The 14,316-nt window shown below is 46.2% G+C and overlaps 1 protein-coding gene and 1 pseudogene across 1 annotated transcript; both read left to right on the top strand.

Moving 5' to 3' along the window:
• The first annotated feature begins 1,140 nt into the window (after nt 1-1,140).
• LOC129065092 (melanoma-associated antigen B4-like) lies at nt 1,141-2,184 on the top strand. Its single transcript, XM_054566349.1, has one exon. It carries the CDS (start codon nt 1,141-1,143, stop codon nt 2,182-2,184), a length of 1,044 nt encoding a protein of 347 aa, XP_054422324.1.
• Nucleotides 2,185-11,331: 9,147 nt separating this feature from the next.
• On the top strand, nt 11,332-12,295 carry LOC129065091 (melanoma-associated antigen B3-like; annotated as a pseudogene).
• The last annotated feature ends 2,021 nt before the right edge of the window (nt 12,296-14,316 follow it).

The raw sequence follows: 14,316 nt of genomic DNA, 5'->3' as shown, positions 1-14,316 counted from the left end.
CTGGGCATGGGCCACACTGTACAGTGGGACCACGGAGAATCCTCCCTGTTTTACACGCCCGCAGACGTTAAGGATTGGTGTGCTACAGGAGTGCCCATCGGTCATCATCAAGGGAGAGAGGGTAATGAGAGGAGTGGTCCCAGGTTAAGAGAGAATCATGGCGCCAGCGGGAGTCAAATTGAGAACTTCATTGAGATTCTGTTTGGAACCACCTACCATAGGACCTCAGCTTGCGTGCAACAGTCCCCATTGTTGGGTGACCTGCTTGAGTCACATAAGGTCAACCTCGTGTCCTCTTTTTGGGTCTGGGGGTGGTTGGCTCTTACTGTGAGGACTGTTCTACAAGGGGCCCAACTGAGGAATATGAGGGAAGGCTCAAATGACCAGCCAATTCTGAATAAAGGGGACATGCAAGCATCCACTCCCCCTCCCGTCGCTTTCAGTCCAGCATATCTTAGAGATGGGGTGTGAGGTTGAGTTTCCCCTGCATTTCTCTATGTCAGGTCTGAGGGAGGTGAGATCCTTAGTCTGTAGGTCCAGCCAGCAGGTAAAGGAAGGAGAGGTGCAGGGCCTCACAAGGAGCGAAGGTGAACAGCTTGACTGACAGCTGAGGGTCCCCATGAACTCAGGAAACAAGTGAGCCCTCTGAACTCTCAGTATTGAGCGGCACCTGCTACGCAGGTGAACGGAGGCTCCCCTCCAACTCCTTCTGGGTGTCAGGGAGTGTAGAGGTGGCAATGTCAGAGTAGCAGAGGAGAAGGTGGCCAGGCTTTAATCAGACCTGATGTGTTAATACGGAAGAGGAACTGAGAGGACCCTCCATGCCTGAACAAAAGGGGTGACACATCACCTGCTGTTACTTGCGTAAAGTCAGGCAGGGCTGGTGGCATGCAGCATGAGCCTCTCTCTAAAGGTTCTGTGGTTCCTGTATGGGATTCTTAGCGGACAGACTGACCAGGAGAGTAGGAATGTTGTCGGTTCTTAGAGTAGCGCCCTCAAGGAAGCCTACAGAGGCCGCCTTCAGTGAAGCCTAGATGGAATCTACCTGTTGAAGGTATTCACATCCTCTCATTCTCCATCCACCAGGTGCCCAAATCAGCTCTTGGCAGGTGCACGCCCCTGTCCTGAACAACAACCATCATGCCTCGTGGTCACAAGAGTAAGCTCCGTGCTCGTGAGAAACGCTGGCAAAACAGAGCTGAGACCCAAAGTCTTAAGAGTGCTGAGGGCGCTAATGCAGAGGAAGAAGAGGCCGCTTGCTCCTCCTCTTCCATCCTGGGGGATGCTCCCTCGAGCTCCACTGGTGCTGGCCCTCTCCAGGTATCTCCGAGTGCCCCAGCCCCCACCGGTGCTGCTGCAGGTGTTTCGTGCGAAACATCTGCTGGGAAAGCTAAGGGCCGTGTTCGTAAAAGTAAAAATTCTTCTGAGGCCTCAGCTATTACAAAGAAATCTGGCGTAAGTATTTTGTTTCAGAAGGCAAATAAGTTGGTTCAGTATCTGCTGAATCAGTACAAAATGAAGGAGCCCATTAAGAAGGCAGACATGCTGAAGATAGTCCACAAATGGTACAAGAAGGACTTTTCTGAGATTCTGGAGAAGACCTCTGAGCTCATGGATCTGGTCTATGGCCTAGAATTGAAAGAAGTCAAACCCAGTGGTAACTTCTACATCCTTGTCGACAATCAAGATGACGCCAGCAATGAGAGTCTGAGCAGAGTTTGGAAATTTCCCATTAAAGGAATTCTGATGCCTATCCTGAGTATGCTGTTCTTGCAGGGCTACCGCGCCTCTGAGGAGGATCTCTGGGAATTCCTGAGTGTGATGGGCATCCAGGATGGACAAAATCACTTCCTTTTTGGGGAACCCAGGAAGCTTATCACCCAAGATTTGGTGCAGGAAGAATACCTGGTGTACCAGCAGGTGCTCAACAGTGATCCTCCATGCTACGAGTTCCTGTGGGGTCCAAGAGCTAAAGCTGAGACCAGCAAGATGAAAATCCTCGAGTTTCTTGCCAAGATCAGTGATAACGATCCCACAGCCTTCCCATGTTACTATGAAGAGGCTTTGAAAGATGAGGAAGAGAGAGCCCAAGCCAGAGCTGAAGCTGAACCCGGGGCTGGCAGTCCTTCCAAGGCCGGTGGGCACTGCACAGCCACATCCAGCCAGGACCGTCACCCTGAGTGAAAGCCAGGTGGGGGTCTTCCCTTTTTGGTTGAAAGGCCTGTAAGTCAGTTGGCTAATATAGAGAATAACTTGATGACTTATATTTGTGTTTATGTTGAATGATTAAGTAGTATTCCTGTATGCAGAATGTTTTTGTTTCAGAATATAGGTTTATGAATGTCATGAAACTCACAATGATTGCCCTGTATCAGGTTAGTAATAAGAGTGTGTGTTTTTTTCTCTTTTGAAATACGGATGGGCAATCCTTAATCACTTTTGTGATCCAGAATGAGATAACATGGCTTTACGATAAGAGTATCTTTTCAGGTTAGAAGGAAGCTTACACTAAATTAGCTGGGAGCAGTAGATAGATAAATTTATAGATGAATACAGAGATGAAGTGAAACATGGCCCTTCAAAGAAATGTTAATTACAGTTGACAATCACTATTCTGAGTTTAGGTGTGGAACATATTAGACATTTATATAACTCAGAAAGTGTTCACTGCCAGAAATTTACTACCCATTTGAACCATATGTACTTAATTACAATGTTATTTACTATTTTAACTATGCTGTATCCTCCATGATCTGTTACAGCTAAACACAGACAAACTACATGTCCATGTGCAGAGGGATGGATAAAGAAGATGGGATCCATATATAAAATTGGTCATTTCTTGCGTGCCTCACTACATTTAGTCATTTGTTGTATCAATTGTAAAGATATGTACCTGGATTTGCTTACCTTTTTGAAGAATGTTTGAAAATGTAAATGAGAGTGAATCAGACCTCTTGGTGCATGGCTTTTATTTGACACAGTCACTAATAAAGCATCCGTTCTTTGGAAGTCTTCATGCTTGCACTTGGGATGTTCTTTAGTGAAGATTTTATTTATTTGTTTTGGAGCGAGAGAAAGGGAAGGAGAAAGAGAGGGAGAGAAGCATCGATGTGTGGTTGTCTCTTGTGTGCCCACAACAGGGGACTTGGCGTGCAACCCAGCCTTGTGCCTTTACTGGGAATCCGACAAGCTACCCGTTCGTTCACAGGCTGACACTCAATCCACTGAGCTTCATCATCCAGGACTGCACTGGGGATGTTTAGGTAAAGAAGACCCTGCTCCTGCCCATGCAATTACAGATTGTAGCAGAAGCTATCATTACCAAAGAGGGTGAGATCCTCCATACTTCATTAAAAAAAAGAGTAAAGGAGAGTAAAAAGGGGTGAAGGAGTAGCACATTACTTAACTTTCATCTCTAAGCAGATTTCGTACCTTTGGGAGCTCAGTGGGTGATCCAGGGACACATCAAGTCACTACTGTCACCCTGTTGAGGTCTGCGGTAGAATCTTTGCATTGTAGTTGGAAATGTCTGTTGCCCGGTATTGGTGATGTACAAGGATATCTCGCTGACCTCAATTTGGGTTCATTTTCACATGGTGTTCTATCAACAGATAGTCTGTTTAGGTTCATAATATAAGTGTGTGAAAGACAAGTATCACACACTTATTGTATGTGTCAGGTTTAGGAGTAAGAGTTTTGTGGTCTGAAATACACATTGAAAATCCTTAAGTCACGTTTGTGGTCCTGAAGAAGGCAGCATGGCATTCCATAAGGGATATTTTTGGTAATTTGAAAACTCAAAGTTAGATTGGATCAGAACATGGAGAGTTGGAAAAATATAAAAGTCGGTCCATTACAGGTTTGCCTTACTCCATTCACTCTTAGGTTCAAAAGTTATAGACCTGGATATCCTTAGATTATTCAAAAATGAATGAGTTTAGGGGAATGTATAATTGACACAGCCACTATGGAAGACAGTATAGAGATGCCTCAGAAAGATAAAACTACCATATTATGCAGCAATTCCACTCTTCGGTACTTACGTAAATAAAGTCACAAATGTCAAGGGGTATATGTATCCCCATGTTCATTGTAATGTTATTTACATTAGCCAAGACATGGAAACAAAGTAACCATTAGTGGATAAATTTATAAAGGAATTGTCATAATTTGCACACACACTCAACACAGAGAGAAAAAGATGTATCATTCAGCACTAAAGAATTCCTGATATTTGTGACAGAATGGGCTACGTGAAATAAAGGGTGATTTTCAAGTGGTGTTCTTTCATTAGAAACTTTTCAAATGACAGGTACAAATACTGTATGGCATCACTTATATGTGGAATTTTTAAAAGAGCCAAACTGAAAAATTAACTCACAGATCGAGCAGATTGGTGCTTCCCAGGGGGAGGGAGTGGTGGTGGAACGTGGGTGAAATTTTGGTGAAGGTGACCAAAAGGTACACATGTTCAGTTATAAAATAAATGGCCCCTGGGGTTGCAATGTTCAGGACGGAAAGTAATAATACTACTCTATTAGGTGTGTGAACATCGCCAAAGGACTATATCTTAAGTAATTTTAAGAAAAAAAATCTGTAGATAAAAATTTTTTTCAGTGTGTGTATTACAATACTTTATGACATTTTCCCACAAATTTAACACCTTCAGCGTAGAGACGTTCAGTCTCCCACAGTTCCATAGGTCAGAAGTTGGGCATGGAGTCGCTGGGTTCCCTCGTTCAGAAACCTCACAACTCCGCACTCATTGCAACTGGTAGCTTTCTCCACATGCGGAGCTCCGGAGCTCTTTCCAATACCATGCATGTTTGGGGCAGAATGCACTTACCGGAAACGGAAGGACTAAGGTTCCCATTTGCCTGCATACTGTCGGCTAGGCGCCATTCTCAGGTCACCCTTAGGTGTTTGCTATGCTCTGCAGCTCCTTCCATCTTCAAAGCCAGCAAGGAGAGCCTCCCTCTCACCCTTTGGATTTCTCTCACCAGGAAAAGCCCCGTCCCATTTAAGGATTCACCTCATTAGGTCTGGCCCATGGAGGATAATCTCCCTATGGTAAGAAGATTATATTTGGGGCCTCCATTGTATCTGCTCAATCCCTCATAGCAGCACCTAGATTAGTGTTTGATGAGTTAACTGGAAGAATATATATGTGCAAGCAAGTCAGGAATCTGGTAGGCCATCTTGGAGTTCTGACTGCCAGTGCCCTTGCAATACTGTGGTTATGCTTGTAATGAAGAGCTTTCACCTTTGAAGGTACATAATAGGATAAATATTGTTATGGATGGTCTTCTCAAAGTGACTTGGGGGTTGAGGGTGGATATAGAGGAGGTAAGATTGGTGGCGTGCTGATATTGCCGAAGCTGGGAAATGAGTACCTGCAGTTACAATATTCTCTTCTTACTGCAAATGTAGAAATTTCGTCACACAAATTCTTGCAGAGCATGCAAAGTAAAGAAAAACTTCCAAAATTTTAGATAAAATGAGTATAATAATATTATACAAATCAAGTGAAAGTACCTCAAAATTACTTAATTTATTATTATATTAAGTATATTGCTTATTTCCCATATTACTTAAGAACACAGTTGCTGAATTCTCATAGTGTTAAATTGGTCAACATGTAACAAAACTAAATATTCATTTACCCATGAGCCAACATTGTACTCTTGAAACCTGTCCTTTAAAGCACACACTCAAAGATATAAAAATATACAAATGTTCATCTGTATATGATTGAAAAACTTATGGCATACCAACCTCGTCAGAGCTGCAACCAGGGCTCACCCACTGCTGCACGGCCAGTTTGCCGTCCAGGGCATATCCCGGAACTCCTCCCATCCCTAGTGAGGCTGCAGGCAGAGACTTCACTTTCAAGGTGGTTCAAGGAAGCAGCCAGTCTTCTAACCAGTGAGGAGCCAACATGGGGCTCCTTCAAATGCAGTGCATACTGTGTTCCTGTAGAGTATGGGGAAATTGGAGGTCTGTGTTTTCTTTTTTTCTCTTTTTAATGTTGTTCCTTTCAATACAAGGTTATCCACTTCCAGAACATAAGTATACGAGTGACATGGATCACACATTTGTGGGATATTACCAAACTGAAATGTAGGAATTCTGGTATTGTGTAAAAATTGAAAATTGCTGGACTATTTCCTGCCATTCAGAACAAGACACCATAACACAGAAATACAGATTTTTGTTTTTAAATAAAAGTGTGGAGGGGGGGTATTACCCCACAGTAAATCATGTGTTATGACAATGAAAAAAATGTAAAATGTATTCATGTCTTTGTTTCTTTGATTCCTTTTAGATTCTTTGTAAAATTGAACTACATGGACATGCATTAGCTCAGATAAAGGAAGGATGTGGGAGAAATTGAATCATAATAAGATTGACATCTTAAACACTTGCTCTTTACATGTGCAAATATTAATTTAGCACCTGCTCCTTGGTAGGCTCCAGACTTCTGTTGGGGATGCTAAGAGAAACAAAGCCTGCCTTCGCTGTCCATAGGATTTTAAAGTCTAAGAGCAGTTTTCATATAAAGTAGACAGTCAGGTTCTCCATCAGATCTAGAAGACCAGAAGAATGAAGGGGTCATAAGCAGGGCAGGAGGTTCCATATTAGGGGCCAAGAATAGATGCCATCTGGCACAGTAGTGCAACACCAGGAAAGTGAAAGATGTGTGGTGGGCGGTAAGTGAAGGTTGGAGCAGGGTGGGCTAGATGAAGCTGTGATAATGGTGGGCCAGGGCCAGACCCTCAGCTACTGGGTCTCACCATCGAAAGACTTCCACCTGGAAAGGAAATGTACTCTTACCAGTGACTTTGGAATTGAGCGGAAGCCAGAGAGACTCTCCACTGGGGACAGGGATGGAACGCATCCTGAGCTCCTGTCCCAGTGCACATGACCCCAGTGCACAGACAAGGTGGTGTATGCACATCGTCTCCACAGAGTATCTGCGAAATAAGGGAGGCCATCTGTGACAGAAACTCAGCAGCTGACAGGCTGGCTCTTTTTTGCGTTAGGGAGTCAGAGCTCATTCTATTAAAATGGCATGCATGATCTTTTTGTTGTGTTGTTGCTCTTGCTGTTACAGTCATTTGGCAAACAGTAAGACAGGAGTAGATATTACATGATGGTGATCTTAATGAAGATAGGGGAGGTTTGCATGGAAGGGCAGCTAGGTGGGAAGGAAGTTAGACTTTGAACCAAATTTTAGAAGATTCGTGCTGTGTTCAGCCAGAAAAAAACACCCCTACACTCAAAATATGATTTCAAGGGAGGAAATCAATTCATAGTTTCTTTGCAAACAGTCTTTTGTTCTTACTTGCAGTTCCATGTACGAGTGCCACATATGCTCTGGTAACTGCAAAATACTGTTTATTCTTTCCGGTGAGCAGTATTTTCTGGGGTCAAAATAATCATCATCATAGGCATAACAGATACTGAGCAAAATCTCAATGCATTCCAGGCACTATGCACATGACTTCCAAACATTATCCACAATCTGGAAACCCTACAGGAGAAGGTATCTGAATGCCACAACAAAGGGAGAACCTGAGACTCATAGACAGTGAATAAGTGACAGCACTGGGACTAGACCCCCTGGACGGGATTTGTCCAGAGCTCACACTGGAGAACTGCAACCAGCCGACCATGTGTCAGTTAATTCACTTCTGTCTACTACTCCAAAGTAGAGCTCAAGTGATAAAAAGAGATGACCCTGTGACCAAAACACTGAATGGATTATGTGACAAGAGCAGTAAGAATACCCACATAAATAAGAGATATGATGAAGGGAGAGATCATGCTGAGAGTCATTATGATCAGCTACATACGCAGTATCAGACAGGGTCAAAATATCAGTCAGGGTTTACACACATCAGGCTCTACCCTTGTATGCTCCCAAAGTCTGGCTCATGTAAAGAAAGGATATGTCAGCTTTCTTTTCTCTGTCAGCACTGTCCATGGGCTCTGATATTTATTGCAGGTAATGAATCTTACATCTCTCGTGGAGGAGGCCCATTTTCTGCAGATTTGCAACAAGGAAAATGCTCACGTGTTAGCAGAGAGGTCTGAATACCCAGGAAGGCATTAATCAAGAGACAGGTGACACATCGAGGACCCCCATGAGTGACAACATAGGAAAAAATCACCCCAAAATGTAGGGATCAGACAAAAACATGAGGAGAGTATCTCAGTCAGTAGAAGCAGATTGAGGCTCTGTCAGATATGGCGAGGACCAGACGTGAGGAAGACTGGAAGGCAGCAGGCAGGACGCTAGGTCACAAAGTTGCACTCCAGGTTGTCAGTCCTTGGAGACCTCAAAGGACCATGATCATATAAAGATCACACTGAGTTCCAACTTTGAATTCTGAGAATAATAGGATATTAATTTAACATGAGCAGAGTCAGGAAATAAAGACCAAAATTACAGAGCTGGTCATCTGTCAAAGATAAGACCCTAAAGTGGACTAAGGGTAGCACCCACAGCATAAAAGGAGGTCTCACAAAATCTCCTCTGATGTCATCCTGGGAAGCCCCTGGCAGAGATGTCAGGCTGATTTGAGCCTGGGAATTCTCAGGGAGGTGAGGGCCTCTGTGCAATGTAAGTAGTTTTCGTCTGGCAGAGGGAACAACTGATTCTCTAACAGGAATCCATCTAGGTGAATAACCTGAGTGTTATGAGCAGACACGCAAAAAACCTGAGGGGCAATGCCAAACACAGAGAGGCCACAGAGAGTCCAGGATTTTCCCGACTCCTGGGCAACCCCGACGTTCTACCACTGAGGAGTCCACTCCTTCGATGTGGGTGGTCTCAGGAAGGGAGGGGCCTTGCCTAATGGGATCGAAGCCCAGCTCTGCAAAGACAGGAGAGTGGCATATAACCGAGGCCAGACGAGGACACTCAGTGCAGAAAGAGATGATCTCCCCTACTGAACAGGAACGTCACTGGGTCCCTCCATTCTTGTCAGTCTTGTAAGGCGCAGGGCGCTCATCAGAAGCCATTCGCCTCAACTGCCACACTGGGACTCAGGAAAGTGAGCACTTGGTTGGCAGCTGGGACCCCCCGTATCACTAGAGGGACGAACCCAGGCTCTGAAGACAAAGATGTGCAGACCGTTAGGGTGGACCGTGGGCCCACCGACTCCTCAGCAACGGGCTCCTGAGGGTCTTCGCGTGGCTCTCCTCTCTCAGGCACCGAGGACAGCCCTGCTGGATAGGACCCCCCCTGCTTGCCCTTGTAGCGAGGGCCTTTCCTAGTGTGTGCAACCGGCTGCTTTCCAGTTGAGGGCGGATTCTCAGGACGAGCCTTGAGTCAAGGTGAGGACCCTGAGCAGGAGCAGCGGACACCACAGCCCTCCCTGAAAGAAGGTGCGTTCCCTCCCCACCTCTCTGCCCTGCCATCCAGTTGTGAGAAGCCCCAGCACACATGAGACCTTTTTTGGCCTGTAATATGTGATTGAGGTGGTCCCATTCGGCAGTGGGAAGACATGTAGGTGCAAACTGCCTTCAAGAAGAGGGCCTGAGTGCTTATGATTGCTCCTCTCTGTTTAGTTCAGGTTTTTTCTGAAATTTTGTTCTGTTCATGCATTTCAGCCTTATTTCTTTCTTTCCTCATTTTGGCAGTCTTCCTCCATTTCTAAGAGTTGGTAGAGTTGCTTTGACTCTGCGCCTCAGAAGCATGGCCTGATGTAGTAGGTTTCCTGTAGGGTCCAGTGGCTCGGCCTCCCCTAGCCCCCAAGCCGGACACTCAAGTTTTGTCTTCCTTGTGAACTCAGTGCTTTCCCCACTTATAACTGAATCCTGATTGCTGTCCTCAGGTCACCGGGAGGTACTTACCCATCCCCTACAGCTGGTAGTGCTGGCTCTGGCCACTGTCCAAGAAACCTGTCCCTCTGAGGCTTGTGGCAGCAGTTGCCTGGTGGTGCTCTGACTTGGCCTGCAGCTGTCCCCTGGGTGCGCAGGTCCTGAGGTTTCTTGTCCTGTGCTGGCCAGGGTCTGCACCAACTGTGTCCTGTCTGGGACCACAGGGCATAAGCTGTAAAGTGATCTGTAAATAACTGCTTCCAGTGCTGGTCCTGGGGCCACTGAGCAAGAGGTACAGGGACTGCGCTCGGCTCTTGCCTGTTTGAGCAGCTTTAGGAAGTCCTGTAGCCTGTGCATAGCCCACCCATTCATATGAAAAAGGCACTGTTACCAGCTTGGGTGGGCCAAAAATTAGGATGGGACAGAGGCTGAGGTAATCATTAGGGCGGGGTGAGCCGTGTGAGCCAGGTTGATGGAGCCTCAGACACGGTGCTGCCTGCACTGTGACTGTGTGTGGGGGAGGCTAAGGAACAGAACAGTTGCCACTATCTGCACTTCTTCCTGGGAGGAAGCTCTCACCCAGCCCTCAGTCTGATGCTGGACACTTCAATTCCTGCCCCTAGGCCATGGGTGCCCTTCAGGGTGCCGCCCTGGTACTGCAGCCGAGAGGGAGTGATCTGAGGGAGTCCCTGTGTGGGGACCCTCCACGAGGAGGCATCTGAGAGTCCCACAGTTTCTTTTGCTGATCGAACCCCCACTGGTTTCACAGCCAGAAGATATGGGGACTTATCAGCCTAGCACTGTAACCCTGAGCAGGGGATCTGTATGTGAACCCTCTTTCATTTTGATGGTATGTTGTTGGTGAGAGCCTTTCTGAGTATAGGAACATCAGATCCGCAGAGGCAGGTGTCCAAGGCCTTTCCTGAAGTGGAGGTCAGAACTCTGAATGAGGATGGGGACCCCACCGAGCTCAGGACAATGAGTCCCATGGAGCTGTCAGCAGCGGGTGTCCCCATAAGAGGTGGTCGGTGGAGGTGCCCCTTTGGATCCTCTCAAGATGCCAAGACAATGAGGCCCCGCGTTTAGGGTATCAATGTAGAGCAGCCCAGAGGAGGGGCCCAGGGCCTGCTAAAGCTGATATGGTGGTGTTGAGTGGGAAATGGTGAGACCCCCACACTCCATAGCACATGTAGCTTCACAAAACCTTGACCTGCCTTGTACTGTAGTCAGGTCTAGGGGGCACTGCGCAGGATTGCTCGACTACAACATGAGGCTACTTTCATGATTTCCACAGAGCTCTCAGAGGACAAGTGGGTCAGAACAGGGGCTTTGTACATGCCTAGAGCACTGCCCTCCTAGAAAGCTATAGAAGTGGCTTTCTTAAGGTCAAGGTAGGATCTACATGAAGAAGGTGCTCACGCTCTCTCATCCTCTCTCCTCTCATGCCCAGATCGCCTGCTCTCCCTGCTGCACTTGTGACTTTTGTCCTTGACAGTCATCATGCCTCACGGTCAAAAAAGGAAGCTCCAGATCTGTCCGGATCTGCATCAGTCCCAAGGTGCAGCCCAGAGTCTGGGGGATGCCACAGTGGAGCACTGGCCTCCTCGCCCCCTCCTCCTATTGAAGCTGGGGAGCAGAGGAAGCTTGGTGCTAAGTCATTTAGCACTGTCAAGTGGCCTCAGACAGCCCTGTCCACCATCACTCAGTCTGCTGGACCTTTGAGCACAGGATTATCAGAAGGAGCCAACTGCAACATGGAGAGCAAGCCACATTCCTCCAAGGCCCCACCTACCCAGGTGCACTCTCAGAGGGACAGGCTGACCGAGATGGTCAGTATGCTGGTGCAGTTCCTGGTGCAGAGGTACAAAATTAAACAGTGTATTAGGAAGGCAGAATCGCTGAAAAGTGTCAAGAAAAAGTACAAAAATCGCTCCCATGAGATCCTCATAAGAGCGTCTTCCAAGAAGGAGGTGGTATGTGGCGCTGACCTAAGGGAAGTTGATGGCGCGAAGCATTCTTTACCCTGGTCAGCAAAATGAATGTCCCCAGCCTTGGGAGAGTGAGCGGTGGCAGCAGGGCCTTTCCCAAGTACGATCTCCTGATACATATCCTGGGCATGGTCTTCAAGAACAGCAACAGCACCACTAAACAGAAGATCTGGGAATTCCTGACCTAGATGACACTATATGCCGGAAAGAGGCAGTTCCTATTCGGGGAGTCAGAGAAGCTCTTGACCCAAGATTTTGTGAAGCTCAAATCCCCGGAGTACCGCCAGGTGCCCAACAGAGATCCTCCATGTTACGAGATCCTGTGGGGTCGAAAAGCCCACAACGAAACCAGCAAGATGAAAGTGCTGGCGTTTTGGGCCAAGATGAATCTCACCACCACCAGAGACTGCGTAATGAGGAAAAGGCCAAGCTACAGTTCCTCGAAGAACTCACACCAACGCCATGGCAGTGAATGACTCGGGGCCATGTTTACAGGCTGCTCCCGCACCGGGTGAAGCTGAGGCCGAGTCTTCAGTTTGTGGTTGAAGAGAGCAGACAGTGTTCCAAGCAGAGGAGAGCTGGGTGTGACTGAGGAAACATGGGGTAGGATACCTTAGTGTTCCTATTCTGTGTGGGAATTTGGAGGTTCATCTGTATTTTTACTTCCTCCTAATTTTCAGTGTGTTTTCTGCTTAATAAAAGTTATTCTGTTATTAGAATCTAAGTTAATGATATCATTGGTCACCCTTGTTGTTTCTCGGGCTTACGAGGGAGAGTAATGCGGTTTTCTAAAACAAATTGGGAAAGCTTCCATCTTCTTAAGAGACCTGGTGCAGGGTAACGTGCATTTCCTTGAAGATGGACACATACAAAGCAGTTGAATATATGGGATCACCAAATATGGAAAAACTAACATTGTCAATATTGGAGATTCAATCACCTGTGCTCTTTTTTTAAAAAATAATTTCTTTCCTCCTAGGTACCTTGAGACTGTAGCGATTTAAAAAAAAATTTATTTTTAAACAGAGGGGCAGGACAGGTGAAAGGGAGAGAAATATCAGTATGTTTTTGCCTCTTGCACGCACCCCTACTGGGAACCTCACCTGCACCCCAGGCATGTGCCCTGACTGGGAATTGAACCTGAGACCCTTTGGTTTGCAGGCCGGCGCTCAGTCCACCTGAGCCACAGCAGCCAGGGCTTTACTCTGTATTTTATACAGTTCTACATACCAGCATATTCTTGACTAGTTTTAGAATGTAGTGACATAAGTCAGTCAGTGAAAGACAAATACCATATGATCTCACTTAGGAATCAAATGAACAAAATAAATGAATGACATCAAACCACAGGCATGGGAAATGGAACAGACCACGAATGTCCAGAGGGAGAGGAGAGGAGGACAATGGTGGCAAGAAGGGAAAAGGACTAGACAAAGAACATGTATGAACGACCTATGCACATGGACTACAGTGTGGGAGTTCACTGTCAGAGTGGGGCTTGGACTGCGAGATGGAGGGAAAAGTGGTCACAAATGGTACAACTGTAATACAGCAACAATTACAAATGATCTTAGTTTTTAAAAGAAAAAAAATGTTTTTTGCAGAACTAAACTGTAATAAGTCACGCTCCATGCTCACAGGCTCATTTAATCCCCAAAGAGTTGCACATCTCTTATTAGAGGGCTCCATACTAATCCTGGGAGAAGTGCCAAGAAGGCCTAGGCCTGGTGCCTTTCATAATGGGAAATGGTAATATACAATGTAAGCCCCAAAAACCAGATTAAAGACAGGAATGGAGAAAGGTGGATCCAGAGGAGAGCAGTGAAGTGTAAGTGCCCTCAGGCGAGGCAGTGTTGGATCTTGTGAAAAGTCCCTCGATGGGAGAAAATTTCATTTAGCTGAATGGTGGGCTAGATGATGCTGTGAAGATCGTGAGCAGAGGCCAGACCCTCAAATGGATGGCGGGCCGCAGAGTTGAAGACGAATTCTGGAATGGGAAACTGTACTTAACAGTTACTTTGAAATTCCAAGAAAAGCGGGCAGACAGACATTCTCATTAGATTACCATGTGTGTAATGTGGCCAAATCTAGGCAAGGTTAAATTGTTGCTTGTAGTTACATGATTGAAACTAGGAGTGATCTAGAAGGAAGGGCAGCAGAGAAGGAAGCAAGACTCTGATCCTAGAAACATATTTGAGGTGTTTTCTGGTACACCTACTGAGGAAGTCTACATCTCACCAGTGGACATTGAACAACATAGTCTTTAGACAGAGAGGGGACATGGGACTGAGTTGTCCTTCCTAAGCAGCATTTTGCCTGATAGGGTTTTCTATGACCAAGAGTGCCAATATTCTCTGACATATCCCTGATTAAAACCTCAATGTCTGTGTAGTGGCTTGGACTCCAGGGGACAAATTAATTATAGTAAGAACTGGCATCCCTTAAAGTCTATACAAGCCAGGCACTTTGCATGCCTTATGTACATTCCACTGGCCCC

This window comes from Pteronotus mesoamericanus, unplaced genomic scaffold (assembly GCF_021234165.1).
Source record: "Pteronotus mesoamericanus isolate MK-2021 breed Mesoamerican mustached bat unplaced genomic scaffold, CSHL_Meso_final contig_173, whole genome shotgun sequence".
NCBI classification, from domain to species: Eukaryota; Metazoa; Chordata; class Mammalia; order Chiroptera; family Mormoopidae; genus Pteronotus; species Pteronotus mesoamericanus.
This window is presented reverse-complemented; position numbering and strand designations above follow the sequence as displayed.

Excerpts from the sequence above, each read along its gene's own strand:
- LOC129065092 (XM_054566349.1), top strand. The coding sequence starts at position 1,141 with ATGCCTCGTGGTCACAAGAGTAAGCTCCGTGCTCGTGAGAAACGCTGG.